Source organism: Felis catus, chromosome B4 (assembly GCF_018350175.1).
Source record: "Felis catus isolate Fca126 chromosome B4, F.catus_Fca126_mat1.0, whole genome shotgun sequence".
NCBI classification, from domain to species: Eukaryota; Metazoa; Chordata; class Mammalia; order Carnivora; family Felidae; genus Felis; species Felis catus.
The window spans coordinates 96,658,195-96,677,805 of record NC_058374.1 but is presented as its reverse complement, the minus strand read 5'-3'; the positions used below and the strand labels follow the sequence as shown (position 1 = coordinate 96,677,805).

The following is a 19,611-nucleotide window of genomic DNA, read 5'->3' as shown; positions in this document are numbered from 1 at the left end:
TTAACAAATGGTACTGGGACGGGCTCTGTGCTGGCAGCTCAGAGCCTGGAGCCTGCTTCAAATTCTGTGTCTCCCTCTCTCTCTGCTCCTCCCCGGCTCAGGCTCCGTCTCTCTCTCCTTCAAAAATAAACAAAAACATTTTTAAAAAATGGTACTGGGAGAACTGGACAGCAACACGCAGAAGAATGAAACTAGACCACTTTCTTACATTATTTACAAAAATAAACTCAAAACAGATGAAGGACCTGAATGTGAGACAGGAAACCATCAAAACCCTAGAGGAGAAAGCAGGAAAAAACCTCTTTGACCTCAGCCACAGCAATTTCTTACTCGACACATCTCCAAAGGCAAGGGAATTAAAATCAAAAATGAGGGGCGCCTGGGTGGCGCAGTCGGTTAAGCGTCTGACTTCAGCCAGGTCACGATCTCGCGGTCCGGGAGTTCGAGCCCCGCGTCAGGCTCTGGGCTGATGGCTCAGAGCCTGGAGCCTGTTTCCGATTCTGTGTCTCCCTCTCTCTCTGCCCCTCCCCCGTTCATGCTCTGTCTCTCTCTGTCCCAAAAATAAATAAATAAACGTTGAAAAAAAAATTAAAAAAAAAATCAAAAATGAACTATTGGGACCTCATCAAGATAAAAGGCTTCTGCACTGCAAAGGAAACAATCAACAAAACTAAAAGGTAACTGATGGAATAGGAAAAGATATTTGCAAATGACATATCGGATACAGGGATAGTATCCAAAACCTATAAAGAACTCAACAAACTCCATACCCAAAAAACAAATAATCCAGTGAAGAAATGGGCAGAAGGCATGAATAGACACTCTTCCAAAGAAGACAACCAGAAGGCCAACAGACACACGAAACGATGTTCAACATCACTCCTCATCAGGGAAATACAAATCAAAACCAAACTGAGATATCACCTCATACCATCAGAGTGGCTGAAATGAACAAATCAGAAGATTATAGATGCTGGCGAGAATGTGGGGAAATGGGAACCTTCCTGCACTGTTAGTGGGAATGCAAACTGGTGCTGCAGAGGTTCCTCAAAAAATTAAAAATATAACTACCCTATGACCCAGCAATACCACTGCTAGGAATTTACCCAAGGGATACAGCAGTGCTGATACATAGGGGCACATGAACCCCAATGTTTATAGCAGCACTAATAGCCAAATTATGGAAAAGACCTCAATGTCCATCAACTGATGAATGGACAAATAAGATGTGGTTTATATACACAATGGAATACTACTTGGCAGTGAGAAAGAATGAAATCTGGCCATTTGTAGTAATGTGGATGGAACTGGAAGGTATTATGTGAAGTGACATAAGTCAGGAAGAGAAAGAAAGATACCTTATGTTTTCACTCATATGTTGATCTTGAGAAACTTAACAGAAGACCATGGGGGAAAGGAAGGGGAAAAAAATTTACAGGGAGGGAGAGAGGCAAACCATTAGAGACTCTTGGATACTGAGAATGAACTGAGGGTTGATGGAGGTGAGGGGAGAGGGGAAAGTGGGTGATGGACATTGAGGAGGGCACTTGTTGGGATGCGCACTTGGTGTTGTATGGAAACCAATTTGACAATAAATTATATTTAAAAAAATAATTAATAAATAAAAATAAAAGGCTCTTTCCTGAGGTGATTGGGTGGCTCAGTCAATTAAGCATCCAACTTCAGCTCAGGTCATGATCTCACAGTTCATGAGTTCAAGCCTCACATTGGGATCTCTGCTGACAGCTCAGAGCCTGGAGCCTGCTTTGAATTCTGTGTGTCCCTCTCTTTCTCTGCCCCTCTCCTGCTCATGCTCTCTCTCTTGCTCTCTCTCTCTCTTTCTCTCTCTCTCTCTCTCTCTCTCTCTCTCTCTCTCTCTCTCTCTCTCTCAAATAAATAAATAAACATTAAAATATATATAAAAGGCCCTTTCCCCTATAAGTAATTCTGCCACCACTCCTCTCTCCATCATCCACAGTGTTCATGGTTAATCTAACATGGCTCACTTTCCCACTGAACCCAAACTTGGCCTCAGAATTATTCTTAGCATAGCACTTGAGACAGCTACTACCAATTAATAGGAGTTGATATGTGCATTGAATCTTATTGGCTATCCCTAGCTCAACCATCAGATGTAAAAGTTCATACCATTTTAACATTATGAAGCTTACATTTATCATTGAGAGCCTACTTTTTTAAAACTTAGTTTTGAAATGGAGAAAAATAAGACATTTTCAAGATGAATTGTATACTCTCAGAGAGAGGATTCTTGGGAGTTAGCTTGGGAGCAGTACTGGGCTACTACATAGCAGGCTTGGGTAATGCCTGAGCCTATTTTTTTCATTAGTAGAAGGAAAATAATAATGCTTTCTAGGCCTTCCTTCCAAAGCTGTCGAGATGATAAAATGATATAATATATGGGAAAGTCTTAACTACAAATCTTCAGATGAATATAAGGTTAAAGTTGGAAGCAATCTTAGAAACAAATTGTCCAGCTCTCATAAATTTCTAAAATGAAAAAGTAGTTCCAATAGGGTTAAGTGATTTGTCCACAGTTTATACTGGCAATTAGTACAAAGCTGTGTCTAGCAGTCACATTTTCTGCATCTCGGTAAGAAGTAATTGTATTTCAAGAAGAGTAAAATGAATCATTAGCCGTAATTTATAAACAATGTTTTAATTCGACTTTTGGTAACAAAGGTTCTGCTTTCCAAATTTGCCAGTACCATGGTAGTATTTTTCCTTATGATTTTCTTTTGACAGTAATAGTTTTGTTTAATGAAATGTCTCTACCTTTTAGTTAACATGTACCCATTTACAATTTCTCTCCACATGCTTTTGTCCTACCTAATGTTCTTGTATCTCATCTTTCCATCTTATTAATTGAAATATCCACTGAGCTTGATATTTCTCTCCTGAGCTGTTTAAAATTTACCTACAGGATTTCATATACAAGGAAAAAGTGTTCCTTTTTAACTTTCAAGTATCTGAGGACTCCAATTCCACCACCGAACAAATAGATGTGGTCTGCTGTGTATGAGCTTTTCACTATATTAAGTACGTGGTAGGATTTTTTAAAAAATATAACCATTTTTGTCCTTAAGGTCTTTTCAATCTAACTGAAAAGAAAAAAATATAGACATATACATAAAAACACAAGTAACAACATTGGGGGTAAAGTTCTACAAGAGTTCAATAGAGGGGATGCTACTAGAATGTATTAGTCATTAAGTAAAAATCAAAGGTGTGTTTGGCATTAAGCAATTAATGGGTAGGAATTTATTAGATGTAGAAGATTAAATACTCTGGGTTAATGAGAAATTAATAAACCAAATATTTATACAGAAGAATCATGTTGTGCAGCCTCTTTTTGCCTTACATAGTATGTAAATATGTTAGTAAAGCTAGCAATTCAAATCACTGATTCTCAGGGTTGAAAGGGATATAAAGATCATCTAGTGACTTTTTCTGCAATTAATATTCTTAATGAATTCACACACACAGTATATATCTATGCACAGAGGGCCACCATATATTCTGATAATGTCTAAATGAGGAAATACCAATTTCACAGTCTGGCAACTGAGGACGATTGCAATGGAATTTCAATTCAGTATTTAGGAAATCAAAAGAAGTCCCTTGATGAAGAAGAACAGTTGGATGAGATTACTTTTAGGTCTTTTCCAAGCTCAAGATCCTATAACTGTACAATATTCAGAAATAAAATATTCTCTCTATTTGATGAGATTTTTTAATAGTAAATTACACTACCACTAAATAGCTTTTTACTGCAAGCTCTATAATGCATTTGCTTCTCTTAATCATCATTCTTGACTATTCAATACTGAAGAGAAAAAGATAAATATATATGCATCATTCCCTCAAGGAGTTTATACTCTAATAAAAGAAATTAAACAAATACCTAAACTGGCATTCTACAAAAAGCCATGACAAAGAAGGAAAATGTACGAAGAACTTACATTCTCCTGAAGCAAGGCTTCTCAATCTTGGAACTACTGACATTTAAGGTTGGATAATTATTCTTTGTGGGGGGCTGTCCTCTGCACTTTAAGATGTTGAACAGCATCCAGGGCCTCTACCACTAGATGCCAGTAGCATTTCCCACCCAGCTGTGACAACCAAAACATATCCAGGCACAGCAACTGTATTGTACCCTGGCGTTGGGGCGGGGGTGGGGGGGGGGGGGCCACAAAATTGACCCAGTTGAGAACTACTGGCCTTAAGAATTGAAGAGGCTTTATGGAGGAAGAAGCCTAAGAATTGATCTTAAAGCCTGGGTAGTGTTTTAAAGGTCAGAAGCAGATGACGAAGTGAGCAAGTCGACTGTAAGTAGCACAGAAATAAGCCTTTAAAAAAGTATGGACTCACTTATTAAGTTAGTGCGCTGTCTGTTCTCTCACAGATTCTCATTTTACCAGGACTCAGTATTTCTGGTCCATCTCTAACACCCCTCTCACCCTTGATATTCTCCTGTCTAACAAAGAGACCTAGTTCAAGGCTCAGTACCCTCAACAGGCAACAGGTTCTGCTGGATTTCAAAAAAAATAGAATTCTGTCTTCATTGTATGTATTTTAGGGTTGCCTTCGACTGGTGGAAGGGGCACTTCTCTTCTGCTTACTGACATTAAAAACAGCAGAGAGGCCTCTAAAGAAGGTGACTGGAGTAGAAAATAATGAATTTGGGTTTTGAGTATTTTCGAAGTAAGTTTGAGTTGGTAGCAGGACACCAGATAGAAGAAGTACAAAAAATTAATTAAAAATAGAAAAAATTGTAATATACAGTATGGATCCAAAATACATATGCAAATGCAGCAAGAAGTAATATAAAACAGCAGGAGGCAGAAGGTAATAGGGACAAGTAGTTCGTTTTCGGTGTTTCTCCTGCTTCTTTAAACAAAATCATTTTCATCTTTTAATGAATCTCTCTATTACCATGAAAAATTCCACTTCCAAAAGTGACATCTAGAAGTGTCATTCCAAGAATGCCACTTTAGCATAACGAGAAAAACGTAAATAATATACATGTATTTTAATTCTCTTCTATCTAAAATAAATTAATTTCTTAACAACTTGTCTATTTGACATTTTGGTTGAGCTGAGGAGGGCATAGAGCTCTGTGTTGCTTCTGAAGGATACAGAGAATTGATTTCTTCTTATTTCTGCGGAAGTTCACTAGGCAAGCTACTTGTGTCAAGTCATTATGATAAGATTCAGCAGAAGTAATGCATTAACGTTGGCTGATATTGCCAACAAATTACTGTATGTGATACAAAACAATTTCTGTTCCATTATTTTCAGTTTGCCTTTTCATAAAGTTAAAATATGCAGAGGAAACCAACATTTGCATGACACTGTTAGCATGCAGATTGATTCATGGCTTTTCTCTGTGGAGCCCACCAAAACCAGGAGAACCTCACAAAGGGCATGCCCCATTGGAGAGGTTTCCATTAGGACCACATTTATGCATACCACACATACAGCAGTGAAAAATGATCTTTGAACTTGCTTCCATTGCAATAGCAATCTGCCTGGTGTTGCAAGAGTTTCAGATTGATAATAAAAACTCCCAAGATCTAACGAAAAGTTCTAATGGAACATCTAGTTACTATTCAACTGTTTGCAGTAAATGGACTCAGTTGACAAGGTCATGGAAGTTACACGTGTCCCATTTAAAGTTAAGGTTGTTAATCAAAATGCAAATTATTACTCAATGACAAAACATTTTAAGCCAAAATGGGTCGTTGTTTAGACTGTGTGTTTTTATGTACTTCAATGAGTCATTAAACCTCTGCCATTTCAGAAAAGTACTCCTGCTGAATATTCAGTGCTATAAGCAAGCGTGTAATCTATTTTTTTAAATAACCATTCTAGTAAACTAAAAACATAATGCAATAATGCCAGCAATATGTATGTAGGAAGTGGTGCATATGTGAATAATCGTGTTATAAAAACAGAGCACAATATTCATAATTGTTTTCCTATTTATGTACTAAATACTCTTATCAAAAATGAGTCCTGAGTGCTTGATCACCATTGATGAAGAATATTATGAATGCACTAAAATTACTTCTGCAAGCCATAATATTAGGTTCTCATAGGCATAAATAAACTAGTGTCTGAGATTCGTTTGTTTAATATTGGAAGGAGGCAAAGCATTGTGTAAGTATTATAAAATACTGCTACTGTCAGAATTCAAAGTCTTGGGAACAATAGCTAATGACTGGTGTACCTCTCCCTTGGTCCTCGGGGTTTTACAATTTGATGCACCGACTTCCAGTGACAAGGAGGGCACCCCCCCTGACCTCTGCTATTCTCACTGCTGATAGAGAGCAGCACCATAATCAGGGAGGTGTCTGTTCCCTTTGTTTCCTTATTCTCTTCCTGCTCTCTCAGCCCTCTCCATCTCATCATGTCTGGCTCAAGCATGGCGTTTCTCTAGCTGGGCAATACCATAGCGCTTCTCTTCGCTCTCTTCCTCATGGTGGAAAGGCTCTGCTTTCTCCTCTTTTGAATTTTGCTTGTGGGGCAAAACAAAGAGCAGTGGAGGCAATGGCTACAAGGACAATTCCCACCCCGGCCTTGCTAGTAGGAGAAACCCCAAGGTAAAAATATTGACCCTCTATGACCCTGTACCAGTGCAAAGAGTAGATCTCCAGCCATAGAATAATATAATAATATTAATACCCACAAAAGTGTTTACCATTTGTCAGACACTGCTCTAAATGTTTTATTACTTAACTCATGTGATCCTCACAATAACCCTATCATCATCCCCATTTTCCAGATGAAGACACCAGACACAGAACAGTTAGGAAATGCAGCCAGGGTCATATGGCTAGCTTTGCTAGTAAGAAGCAGAGTCAGGACATGAACCCAGGCAGCCTGGTTTCAGAGTCCCTGAACACACTAAACACATACACATCTTTTCCATCCACCAACATAACCAAAAGTGGCTTGAAACTGTTCTTAAAAGAGATAAAAAGTAACCAAGAGCGGTAACTTTAAAACTTCATTCTTTTTCTACCCATTCCTCTGATTTTTTTTCATCTGTGTGGTCACAGGGAAAGATCTGAATAATTAAAGTAAAACTTCACCCTGCAAGTGAACGTAGGTGTAAACTAGGAAGGATCAGCTCATCCCATCTCTGAAAAAACAGTGCTAGAGCTCCTTAAACCACCCAGTCACTCATTTATTCAGTAACTGAGCAGAGAAGTCAGGAGGGGTGAGCATGGGGTCCCTCACCCCAATTCAGCCCCACCTTATCTTGTCAATCTTATTCCCAACACCACCATCCATTGTGGCCACATGCATCATTCCAGATTGGCCAGGAAACTGAGAAGAGTGAGGAGTATCTTTTATCTTTATATTCACCCACATTCAACATAGTGACAGTCGACTTGCTACTGTCTACTCTCTAGTGGCAAAAAGCAGGATGACATGGGACTTTGAAAAGCTCTGGAGGACCCCAGCCACCGTTGCAAATCTGAAAGCACACAGGGGACAGACAAACAATTAAAAGGAAGTTGACCACTTTGACAGTGATGATGATTATCATTGCTGGCCGGTGGGATAATGAACATGGGGTGATGACGAACACCCTTCCTTACAGACTGTAAAACATTTATGTATTAAACCTTAATCATTTCTTCCTTGCTCCTTTTATACCATCCTTTGCAGATGTGCTTAAAGGAGGCCCATTCTTTCTTGTCATCACATGGACAAATGTCCCCATCCTCAGCAAACCTAAACCATCACCCTGGACTACTGCCTGAAGCCCATTACCATCCCCATTGGTGGGAATTGGTTTGAGGAAATAAACATGCTTTGCAAACCAAATACCAGAAAACCAGTCACAGATCCATCTTGTTCAAAAGAGATCCAGAGCAGATAGGCCCTGTTTAGGCTTCAGAGTACTTTGAATAAATAAAAACTACTTTAACTCTTTCAGAGAAAGTGTGTATTTTATTACTATCCAGGGTAATCAAATAAGATGGCATCATGAAAAACACAGCAAGATAAACACCAACTGTATGGGTTTTCCCACCCAACTGCGTTATTAACTGAACAACATTTGTGAAACGATTTTTGTAGATTAGGTTTATTGGTGGCATTCTAAATTGTGACCAAAATCTAGCACTGGACTCAGTTTGGCCATATGGTTATGTGTGTCTGACAGAAAGGCAATGAGTTAAGTCCATAAAGGAACCATATAAAAAAAGTTTTCACAGACACAAATGGTTTTTTACAAGTTTTTCAGTTCAGAGCCTTCTACAGAGGAGCAAAAAGACATGAATTCCAGCTTGCTCATGTAACAATATCTCCTCACCAGAGTGAATGGGAGAAATGAGGCTGCTTTCAATATAAAAGCAATGTGGTGGTTTTCTTGTTTTTATTAAATATCATGATTATTAATTCAGTCCAGAAAACTACAAGGCATCAAACCATCTACACTAATACCACAAAAGATCAAATGCCTATCCATAAAATCCTCTAGCCTCTCCACAAGATTCCTGCAAAAGAGTTTTTGCAATTCTCTTTGAGAACCACAGTGTTATTTTCCAATTTTACTTGGAGATCATGGTTTCTCTTTAAATACCTTTTATAGAAAAAGACCACTTATTTTTATTTTGTGTTCTGTAACTGTGGCATATTATAGACCCAGTCAAAGTTTGTCAAAGAAAAATAGTCTCCCTTTTGAAAGTGAATAAAATATTCATTTACTTTGAGTAAATTTCCTCTTTGAGTCCAACCATCTGGTTCTAAATAAGGTACCCTACTTTGAACATGGATATGCTTGCCATCTGGCTACCCGATAGCAGCAATTACTTCAGGTAAATGAACCTATACCTAATTCTAAGCAAGTATATTCTACTATAGGATCCTATGGCATAAATACACACCCTTTTTATCTGCCTACCACGCACCAACTTGAGGCAAAAATGAGTGTGTGTTCTGCCTAATGGAGATAACTGACTGCCATGTGCAAACATTTCAAATCTGAGAGAAACTTATTTGCAGTATTCAACAAGTGGTGAATTTTCCCTTTAGCCAAATGCTCAACAGAAAGTAGAGGAGCCTTGGGCTTTAAGAAGGAGTGGGTCCCTCTACCATCGTCCAGTGCAGGATGGGAACTAGGGATGTTGAGTGTTCCCTGTAGGACAAAACCAGGTCCCATTCAACACCTAGTGGGGGATAAAACCTTCCAGGGGTCATAAGTATATAGTAGTGAAATCTAATTTTCCTGCCCTCACCTGACTTCTTCCTCTCAGACCTCTGAGGAGTAAACCAAAGAATCAGATTGACTGGGTATTAATGTGTTGTTTCCAAGAAGCTAAGTAAGGTGGACCAAATTGTAGTACTGTTCTTTAAATATTTCCAGTTGTTCACTTTGACTCCTCATTAGGCAGCATAAGTATTTATTTCTATTACAAAAATTATCCAACAATTAAATTGGCAAAAATTATGACTAACTAAAGATCAAGCTATTTAATCATTAATCAAATGAAAATTTAGAATTTGCATCTATGTCCTCTTCGAAAGTGTGTTTGTAAATGCCAGATTACAGAGCATTTGGGGAACAAAATCATCACCAACCGAAGTCCAAACCTGGCTGAGTTCCTGACATTAGCATGTTTAAAAAGTGTTCCAAAAAAAAAAAAAAAAAAAAGAGGTTAGAGTGGGAGAGCCAAAGCATAAGAGACTCTTAAAAACTGAGAACAAACTGAGGGTTGATGGGGGGTGGGAGGGAGGGGAGGGTGGGTGATGGGTATTGAGGAGGGAACCTTTTGGGATGAGCACTGGGTGTTGTTTGGAAACCAATTTGACAATAAATTTCATATATTGAAGTAAATAAATAAATAAATAAATAAATAAATAAATAAATAAATAAATAAATAAATAAAGTGTTCCAAGTACCCATAGTAACAACAGCAATCAAAAAATCAAAAAACTTTTAATATATGTAATATTAACATAATTGTGAAATGGCTCATTAGATTGTCTTTGCCATATCAACTCCAGCTAGAAACATTCAAGAAATTATCATATTCACTCTGGTATTGAAGGAAAAAAAAAGTATGAAGAAGAATAAGGACTTTCTCTAAGATGCTATTTAGAAACAAAACCATCCCGAGATGCCCAGAAATACTGAATCCTGATTTTCTATTGGGATGCAGAGTTTACCCACATGTACACTAGGTTAAACTTTCAACCAAGTTATTTACGTCTTTGGGAGAAAATCGGGAGGGAGTTTGAACACAAACATGCACTAGGGGTACAAGAAATCAGTTATGGGTCAAGCAGAAACATCTGGTCTTTTTAAGAGTCCTGTTAATTTGAAAGTGCTGACCAAAACAAGCTCAGTTCCACCAAATACATTTTGGCATGGCTTAAAAAAAAAAAAAAGCAGTATTTGTTGGAAGTATTTATTTCACTAGAGCAAGATTTATCAGTAATGATATGCAACTCCCACTATTGACATTTCAACATAAGCTTGTTTCCAAACACAACATGCAAATTTGCCTTATATGCCTTTTCTCCCATATCTGATATGATCATGGGTTTTTAAAAAATATATTTAATCTGTATTGTTCAGAATATGTTGAAGGAAATGGTAGAAGAGGCTTCAATTATCCACTTCTGATTGTAGGAGCTTGAAAGTGAATAATTTATACATTCACTTATAGGAGGCTTTAGCTATCACACAGCTACTAAACCATTGGAAAATTTATCTGAGGTTACTTCATAGCACACTATAAAAGAATAAAACTTTTGTGTCTTCCCACAACACAGTGAAATTTCCCAGTCTCCTATACAATAACAAACTTCTTCTGTGAGTTTGCAGAGACCACAAGCCCTGGCCCATCAGAAAACCAAAGTTCAAGTCCTACCTCTCCACTGACAAGCCTGCTGATCTCAGGCACCCAGGGCTGCTCTGAGCCTCAGTTTTCTGCTGTTGTGAAAATCATTTGAGAACTGGGGAGGCTCTGCTAGGGGCATCACTGCTAATCTCCAGCCTGCCTCTACTTCTAAGGTTGTCGATTTCTTTTTTAAGTTCATTTTGGTTGTTTGTGGGCCCTCTACTCATTTCATTAATGACTCAAGGTTATTTTAAATGCGATGGATTAGGGCAAAAAGCAAGAATCACTTGTTTATTCATACAATAATATGCTTGAATGCTTACTACCATAGGATACTCATAATAGCCAATATTTATAGTGGACACTCTATATGCCAGGTATAGGTTAAGTGCTTTTCAATGCATTTGTTCATGGACACCTGCAACAATCCTGTGAGAATATTACTATTATCATCAAATTAAAACTAAAAGTCCGGGCTCTGGAGTCAAACTGCTTGGGTCTAAATCCCTGCTTTGTCAGCTCACTATGTGACAAATGACTTGACCTCTTGCCTCCATTTCCCTATCTATAAGATAGGAAGTGTCCTGGACAGCACCTGCCACATAGGGTTCTTGTAGGAGTGAGTTAACATACGTCCCTGGATAAGCACTAAAGGCGGTCATTGTCAGCAACTGGTGACTTAGATTCGTCAGCTTCTTTGAGCCTTCACCACAGCCACAGTTGTATCTGGGATTCGAACCCACTTTTGTTTGACTCCAAAGTCTGAGCTCTAAACAAGTGGTGGAAAGCCCCACAGCCTCTCCAAAAAATAAAGAATAAAAGACGGTCCAAATCTAAAAAGCATCAAAGGCACTCGTTAACAAGGCATTTGAGACTGACGCTAGCTTTCCCTCTTTTCACCACTGGAGTCATTTCCAGAGGCAGTAACTCAAGAACAACAAAAAACTGGAGTCACTCTGCGTTAAGAGACAGCTGGCAGCGCTTGCAAGGAAATTTCTCGCTGGCATTGACCATGGGAGCCTCCCCGGGTCCCTGTCAGCCTCCCCCTTAGTCTGTCACCTGGACCTGCTCTTACTGCTCTGAATCTCAAGTTCCAGTTTTGGAAAACTTGAAGCAGCCAAAGTCATCCTCTACTCTGCGCCTGCCAGATAATAGGCGAGGTGGGCACGTTGAGGGGGAGGGAACGATTCGCCCTGCACTGACTTCTTACTTGGATGTGCCCCGGCCTTTGGCCCTCACGTATTTTCCCTGGACCGTATCTTGTCAGGCTTTTGATGCCACCCTGGTATCGCTCAGATTTCACACTACACTTTAAAAAGACCTGTGCTAGACTACGCTAGCTAAGGAACTTTGACGAGTGGGGGTTCCAGACTAGAGGAGGGGGTGGCATTCATTGTTTGGCACTGATGAATGAGTCTGTGGAGTTGGCAGCAGTGAAAGCCCGGGTATGTGGGAGATCCCAAGGGGTCTGGGTAATGGTCCTACCCCCACCTTACGCTTCCTTCCCCCACCACTCGCTTTTCGGGTCTCAGAAGCCAGCCCGGTCCCTGGGGTCGCCGGCCGCCCAGCCGTTTGAGCAGCCTGGCTGGGTGGGGCGGCGCCGGGCACCGCCTCCCTCCCTACCTTCTCTCCCCGTGGAGCACGTAGGAGCTGCGGAAGAAGCCCAAGAGCTCGTTCTCGATCAGGGCGTTGTAGATGATCTTCAGGTTGTAATTCCTCTGCGCGTCCAAGGTCCTATTCAGCACCACCACCAAGACCTGGGTTTGCGGGTAGAGGAAAAAGCCGGCCACCGGAACAGCCCCCGCCACCCGGTCCTCGGCCACCTGCACCTTCTCGACCGCCACCCGGGAGGCGTGCAGCACGACGTAGCGGGTGGCGTTCCGGCACGCGATCTCCACGTTGACCTCCCCGGAGAAGGTGAAATTCTCCATGAAGGCGGTGAGCATCAGATTGTAGTGCAGCGGCTTGAGGTGGCCCGACAGGCGCAGCTGCGTCCACGGCTGCCACTGCTCCCGCTCCTCCTCCGACGGCGGCTGGGCTGACGGGGTCCCAGGGGTGGCCTCCCCGCCTACCTCGGGCTGCGAGGAGTCTCCGCCGGCATGGTGGTTGCGCCGGGCCGAACCCGGAAGGCTGGCGTTGCCGCCGCGCGCGGGGAAGCCGGCGGGGCCGCCGTCGGCGCCCGGCGCTGCGCTAGCTCCGCACTCGTCGAAGCGCAAACTGAGCAGCACCGCGAGCATGGTGACCGCGAGCAGCGCCACGATGGACACGGCGAAGGCCAGCACGAGCCTCTTGTGCACCGTGATGTGGCGCTCGGTGGTGCGGGGTCGCACCCCCACGGAGTCCGTCCAGGGGTCCGAGAGCCCCCTGCCGCCGGCCCGGAGCGCGGCGTCGTTCTCCCCCATCGTGGCAGCGAAGGGTGAGCTGCTCTTCTCAGCCCCCTCCTCCTCCTCCTCCTCCTCCTTCTTCTTCTTCCTCTTCTTTTTCTTCTTCTTCTTTTTCTTCTCCTCCTCTTGCTCCCCCCGCTCGCCGTCCAGGGCCATCACACTGCCTCCTCCTCCTCCTCCCCCGCCCCCTCCGGCACCCCCCGCGAGCGGGCCACCCGGGCCACCGCCAGCGCAGGCATCAGAGAGCGCACGCGGGCCGAGGGCGCGACGCCAGCTGGGACCCTGAAGACGCCGGCCCGGGTTCTTTTAAGACGGGTTCTGGCCGCAGGCGACAGCAACCTGGGCGCCCCCCATCAGCCCCGCCTCTCTCCGGACCCCGGCGGCCGAGGCGCGGGGCTGCGAGCTCTGGGACGCGCCCAACTTAAGGAGCGTCTCGCTCGCCCCACCGCGCGCTACTTCTCCGGCCGGCGCGGGGCGCCGGGGCACATGCTGCCTCCGCCCCTGTGCGCCTGCGGCTCCCGGCTTGCCCTCCCCTGCGCCCAGCTCTCGCCCGCCTTTCTGCGGGAGCCTTCCAACGGGTCCTCCGCTAGAAAGGACTGGGAGCGGTGGAGAGGGAAGTTAGGGCTTCCGCTTTCTCTCCCCACTCCAGCGGCGGCGTTCAGTCCTCTGGGTGGGATGTGCTCGTGGCAGCAGCGGCGGCGGCAGCAGCGGAGGCGCCCGAGCCATGCACTCCGCAGCCGGGGGCGAGAGGATGGCCGGGGAAGAAGAGAGCGGGGTGAACCAGGCGGGCGAAGTCCCAGGGCCGCAGAGCCGCGCCGGGAATCTGCCCTGAAGAAGGCTTCTCCTCCACCCTGGACACTTTAAGCAGCGGTGGCGGCAAACGGCGTGAGGTTGCAGACCGGACAGCGAGCCTCCCTCGTTCCGACGTTGCTCTGACCTCCGGAGATGACAAGTGAGCAAGAAGTGTCCGATCGGGCCATCCCCTTCAGGTAGATGAAGCTCCGGGTTTGCTCTGTGTCCCCGTGGGGAGAGCCGGAGTGCGTGTGTGCGAGTGCGTGTGCATGTGTGTGCGCGTGTGTGCGTATGTGTGTGTGTGTGTGTGTGTGTGTGTGTGTGTATACACAGTCTCCAGGTCCAGATTGCCAAGGCTACTCTGGCTGCATTCGGGGACTGAAACTCCCGGAGAAAGGCAAAGGAGAGAGCTAGAGAGCGCGAGGAGGCAGGGAAGGCGGGAGGGAGGGGAGCGGCTGAGCGGCAGAGGCAGGCACTGGGAGATTAGAGAGCTTTTCTCCGCTCTGTCACACCAGACACCCACAGCCACAGAGGGGGTTGCTGAGCCGCCTGCAAGAAGTACATTGTAAATCTTCAGCGCAGCCAGCCCCGCAGTCTCCCCTTTTCCCGACTGCTTAGCCCCATCGCGCCTCCCGGGGAGGGGGGGCGGGAATCCTTGAAGCCTCTGGCTATTAACACCGACAGCGAAGGAAGATCCTGCTGGGGAGCTGTGGCAGGATCAGATTTCACATCTAGCTCGCCTGAGGATTTGGAGGATTGTATGTAAATTGAAACAAATTCTCCAAAGCCTGACTACAGATATTATACAGTGTGATGTGTCCAGGTGTGCAGTACTAAAATAAAGGCTAGCAATGAAGCATTAGAAGCCTCCAGAAGTCAAGGCGAAACAAAAGAAATATTTTTCCCAATGAATAATTCCTATTTTTAGACTGGGAAAATGATTAAAATATAATGCCAACGGTGTAACATCCAAGACCAAAAACTTCAGACTGAGAAAAGCTGGGGATCTGAGCCCCATCACTGGAGACTTACCAAAGCAGTGAACAAACATATTCCGCGACTGATTAGTGTTTCACTTCATTCAGCCACAATTACTTTTTTGCGGTTTTTAGTGTTATCAGGAAGATAGTTTAAACTTCTTTGGAACAGTTATCAATAGGAAGTTTTGCTGAGGCAGGAGCATCAAAACAGGGTCATAGACAATTGGCTGCTTATGGACTCCTGTCTGTCTAAGTTTATAGAAGTTTTAAATTATGGTGCAGAGTGTATATGTGTACATGGGATATCCAACCCTTAGAATTTGTGCAAAAAAACTCGAATTGGAACAATATTCAGATAAGAGCCACCCCAAAGGTAGCAACTTGGTTGTTAGAGACAGATGTCTCTAGTTTTTAATAAAACAAAGTGTGATGGAGTTCAGAATCAGTAAAAAAAAAAAAAAAAAAAAAGAATAAATAGAAAATAAAGAATAAAAAGAGTGCTAGCCAACTAGAATTTAAATAAAAATCTGGGGGGAAAAAACAGAATAAAAAGAGGTAAGTCCTTTTTACATGTTTCTTTCGCATCTTCAAATCCTTAAGGCATTCTAAAAATCATGTCCATAATTATTTTTCTTGCAAAAAGGAACGTTAAATGCTACTGGCTTTGTAGTCCTGAAAATATACAACTAAAATGTTGTGTTTGGCTTTCAAAGCATGACCAACAAGAAGAGACAGAATACACATCAACTGTAGCCTGACAACCACTGAAAACACAGCCTTGCTCAGTGAAGCTCTTTTCCATTTATCCCCAGATGGGCTACATGCCCAAAGCCATACATCCTAAAGGTCCATTTGAATCATTTTTAAATGATGATGAAAAGAAGTACCGGGTGGGATTTTTTTTTTTAAGCATGTTGTATGTGGGCCGCTAGCAACAGACCAAGGGAAATGCCACATTCTGTTCAAGTTACTTTTTTCTGCTCTGTTTTTAAATCTCCATGCTCTTGCTGTCCATATGTATCTGGCTGTATGCATTTTAAGAGTTGAGGAGTTGGGATTTGTTAGTTTGTTTTCACAGAATCAGGAAATAGAGTACAGACCGGCAAAAAGCACTGTGTGACTCTTAGCAGGTCACCAGACTTCTCTGACCTCAGGGTACTAATCTGGCATTTCAGGATTATCTAACATCCATGGATTCAACTCACTGGGACTATCAGAGGGATCTGGAACATCTAGGAGTCTTAGAATCACTACCTAAAGAGTTCACCCACTATGGGATCTTTAAGACCTTTCTCTAAAATGATACTAGTTTAGAAAAGATTCGAAGAAGACTTCTTTTAATCCTATTTGCATTTTATTGATGTGTTTATGTACTTCTGAAATTACTACAAGGCATCTCTCAAATAGTTGAAAATTTAAGTATATGTTTACCAATTAGTAAAGTTGCTGCTGACTGTGATTAAATTAGTGGATGCATTATTTCTGAAACCCAAGTGGAGCAGACACAACCTTATTAATACAGAGTGGACACAACTTATTAAAATATTGATTCTCTTAAAATGTAACTTCATCCAATAAACTCAATATCAAGGTCAAGTGGGTAAATATTTCTTCATCTCATATCAGTGTTACGAAAGGGTCCCAGTAAGCTTTTCCTTTTTTTTTTTAATTTCTGAAAGTGTATAGCACCCTTCCTCTGAGAAGCACTTTGTAAATAATTTTTTAATATTGTTTTTCTAGAGAATGTGCATTCTACCCTGAAACCACGAAAAAAATAAGAGGCAAAATTTCAGATCGTGTACCTAACCAAAATATTAAAGAGATGACTCGTTAATATTCCTATTAAGAAGTTGCCTTCAGTGTTGCCAATCACTAAATTGAAGACAGCTTGCACTTTGCTAATGCCAGAGCCCTGTAGCAGGATAAGACTTTCCAGAGTGCTGGACGCTTCTCTCCAAAACACATTTATTGTTGGGAGAATTTTATAACCATTTTCTTAACCAACAAATGTCTTTAAAGACCTTTTGTAGCCATAGTTGATTTAAGAGACTTGTAAAAGTGCAAACAGTGCGAACACTTAATATACATGAGACCGACAGAAGTTATTTTTAATTAAATCTCCACCTTGGTCCTGTGAATAATCAACGTGAACTATCTCTGAGCGAATGCACCAGCTTTCAGTCTTTATTCTGTTGACACCAGAGCTGCTTTTTTTTCCCTTCACTCTGGTTTGTATGTAGAGGCACAGCTTAAGTGTCCTTAAGGACTCAGTCCTTCAAGTGTGATGAGCACTTCACATCCAGAAGTAGCTTGTCTCAGAAGAAAGAACTAAATCCCAGTCTGCCCTCACCCCCGTACATTATCTTAACACAGTTACTTTAGGACTCAGTTTCTTGATGTGTTCGTGCTCAGGGGTCTCTCCTGGTTTTTTTCATTCTGTGAAAAAAGATTCCAAAGCTAACATACTAGTCTCTTTATGCTCTCCCATGATTTTTAATTAAGTTTCTCTATTGAGAAGAAAAAAAATTTTCAATTAAAAAATCAAAGTTTCATGGGTAAAGAAACTTCATAAAAATATACCGCACTAACACAAACATGAGGAGTTGGGGAGAAAACAACCACAGCCACTCTGGCAGTGAACAGGACTGATATGTTTTGAGTGGGATGTGTTCCTGAAGGCCCCACACAATTAGAGACTAATGCTGACAACTAACGACAGAAGTCTGTTTACTAGCTAAAGTGGTGCCGCCATGTGGCAATTATAAAAAGGCAGTTTGAAATTTGAGATTGTGAGATATATATATATATATATATATATATATATATATGTATATATATATATATATATATATATATATATACACACATATTTTTTTTTTTAACTAAGCTCTATGCCCAACATAGGGCTTGAACTCACAACACTAAGATCAAGAGTTGCATGCTCTTCTGACTGAGCCAGCCAGGTGCCCGGAGACTGTGATAATTTGATGAAATTTTTAATTTGAGAAAACTCACCTTATTGCCAACTTTATTAATATTTTTATATTGCATGATTTCAAAAGTTCATACCATTTAACCACTGCACCTCCTGACATTGTTGAGGGGTTTCATTTAAGAAACAGTCTTCTAGATAGAATAGTCTTCAAGATCTTAAAGAGGGAATGAGGAGAGTTGTTTAAAATTAGCCATAATTGAGACAGTGTAATTTCATGATGTCTATAGTTTGCAAACTGTAATTAACACCCTGATTTAACTGTTAGTTGTCTAACTTCTATTTATTTAAAAATATTAATCTGAAAGGAAATTATATCTAATTTGACTGTGTCTCTTTTTCTCACATAAAATCTGTAAAACTGTAAAGTTTTTTTTTTAAAGAAAACATTCCCTAAGCATTAATATATTACTATATGTTATTAGTCTTAGGAAAGTCTCATAATTACACTTTCACCAAAACAGAACAAGTCTTACAACACAAAAGGTCCCCTCTAGATGGCCAATATAAAAGCGTAATCAAATATCTACAGTGTCATTACCAATTCCAACATTAAACGTTATATCCAGAGAGGAGAGAATTACAATCTCGAGAAAGTTGTGTTGTTATTTGTGGGTTCTAACACCAAGTTAAAACTCTTCAGTGTTCACTGTAGGTTTTTTGGTTTATCATCTTAGTCAGAAAGTTCCATAAAAAAGCAAAAACTGTGTCATGGAAATGTTTACAGTTTATTCATGAAAACCGAAAACATAGTATGTACCACATTCTACAAACAAAATAGAAATTAGGTAAGTCTCTGGAGATGTTTCTGTTAAACTAGTCGATTTGTCTAGTAGCTCAAGAAGTGGAAATAGTAAATATGGTTTTTACCATCACTTTTAGCTGTTCAAACCCATGTTTCTAGATAAATATGGCAGAAAGAATTAATGGAAATAATAGCTAAGATTTTTCAAGGGCTCATCTTGCACCAGGTATTTATCTAAGCACTTTATGTTATCTTTTTTAATCATGAAAATAAACCTATGAGGTCAATGCTGTTACTTCCCCCATTTGACAGATGAAAACTGAGGCTTTAGCAAGACGAAATACCTCGCCCTAAGTCATTTAATTTGTAGGTGGCAGAGCTGGAATTCCAAATTAGGCAATGTTACTTCATCACCTGCATGTACACTTAACCATTATACCATACTACTTGCTGAAAGATAAGCCAGATGTAAACTATCCAGCTGCATAATTGGTATTTGCTGCACAAATTGTGAAGTCAGTGCTGGGCAGAGGGCTAGAGGTATAGCTTTGAACCAAATAGCCATGGTCTCCACCTTCTTTGGACAGTGCAGTGCCTGGCACACGAGGAGTGCCAGGTGAGTGTTTGTTAAATGAAATGAATAAACCGAGAAAAGGTAGTATGACCCTGAGCAGAATAATAATTATAATTTTATAAAATAATGACAGAAAGAAAAAAGGAGAGCATTATTCATTCTGGATTGAGAACTAAGTAGTTGAAAGAGTTGACTATGGCTTATTTTCATACTGCAGAACAAGCAATTTATATGCCTCAGAAATCTTACTTCCTGAATGCATTA

At 41.5% G+C, this 19,611-nt stretch overlaps 1 protein-coding gene across 1 annotated transcript in view; it reads right to left on the bottom strand.

Moving 5' to 3' along the window:
- TRHDE (thyrotropin releasing hormone degrading enzyme) overlaps nt 1-13,435 on the bottom strand; it is a 387,195-nt gene extending 373,760 nt beyond the window's left edge. The window contains exon 1 of the mRNA XM_011284128.4: nt 12,504-13,435. Coding sequence (XP_011282430.3) covers nt 12,504-13,420 — 917 coding nt within the window. The 5' untranslated portion in view covers nt 13,421-13,435. The remainder of the gene's footprint in view (nt 1-12,503) is intronic.
- Nucleotides 13,436-19,611: the final 6,176 nt, after the last annotated feature.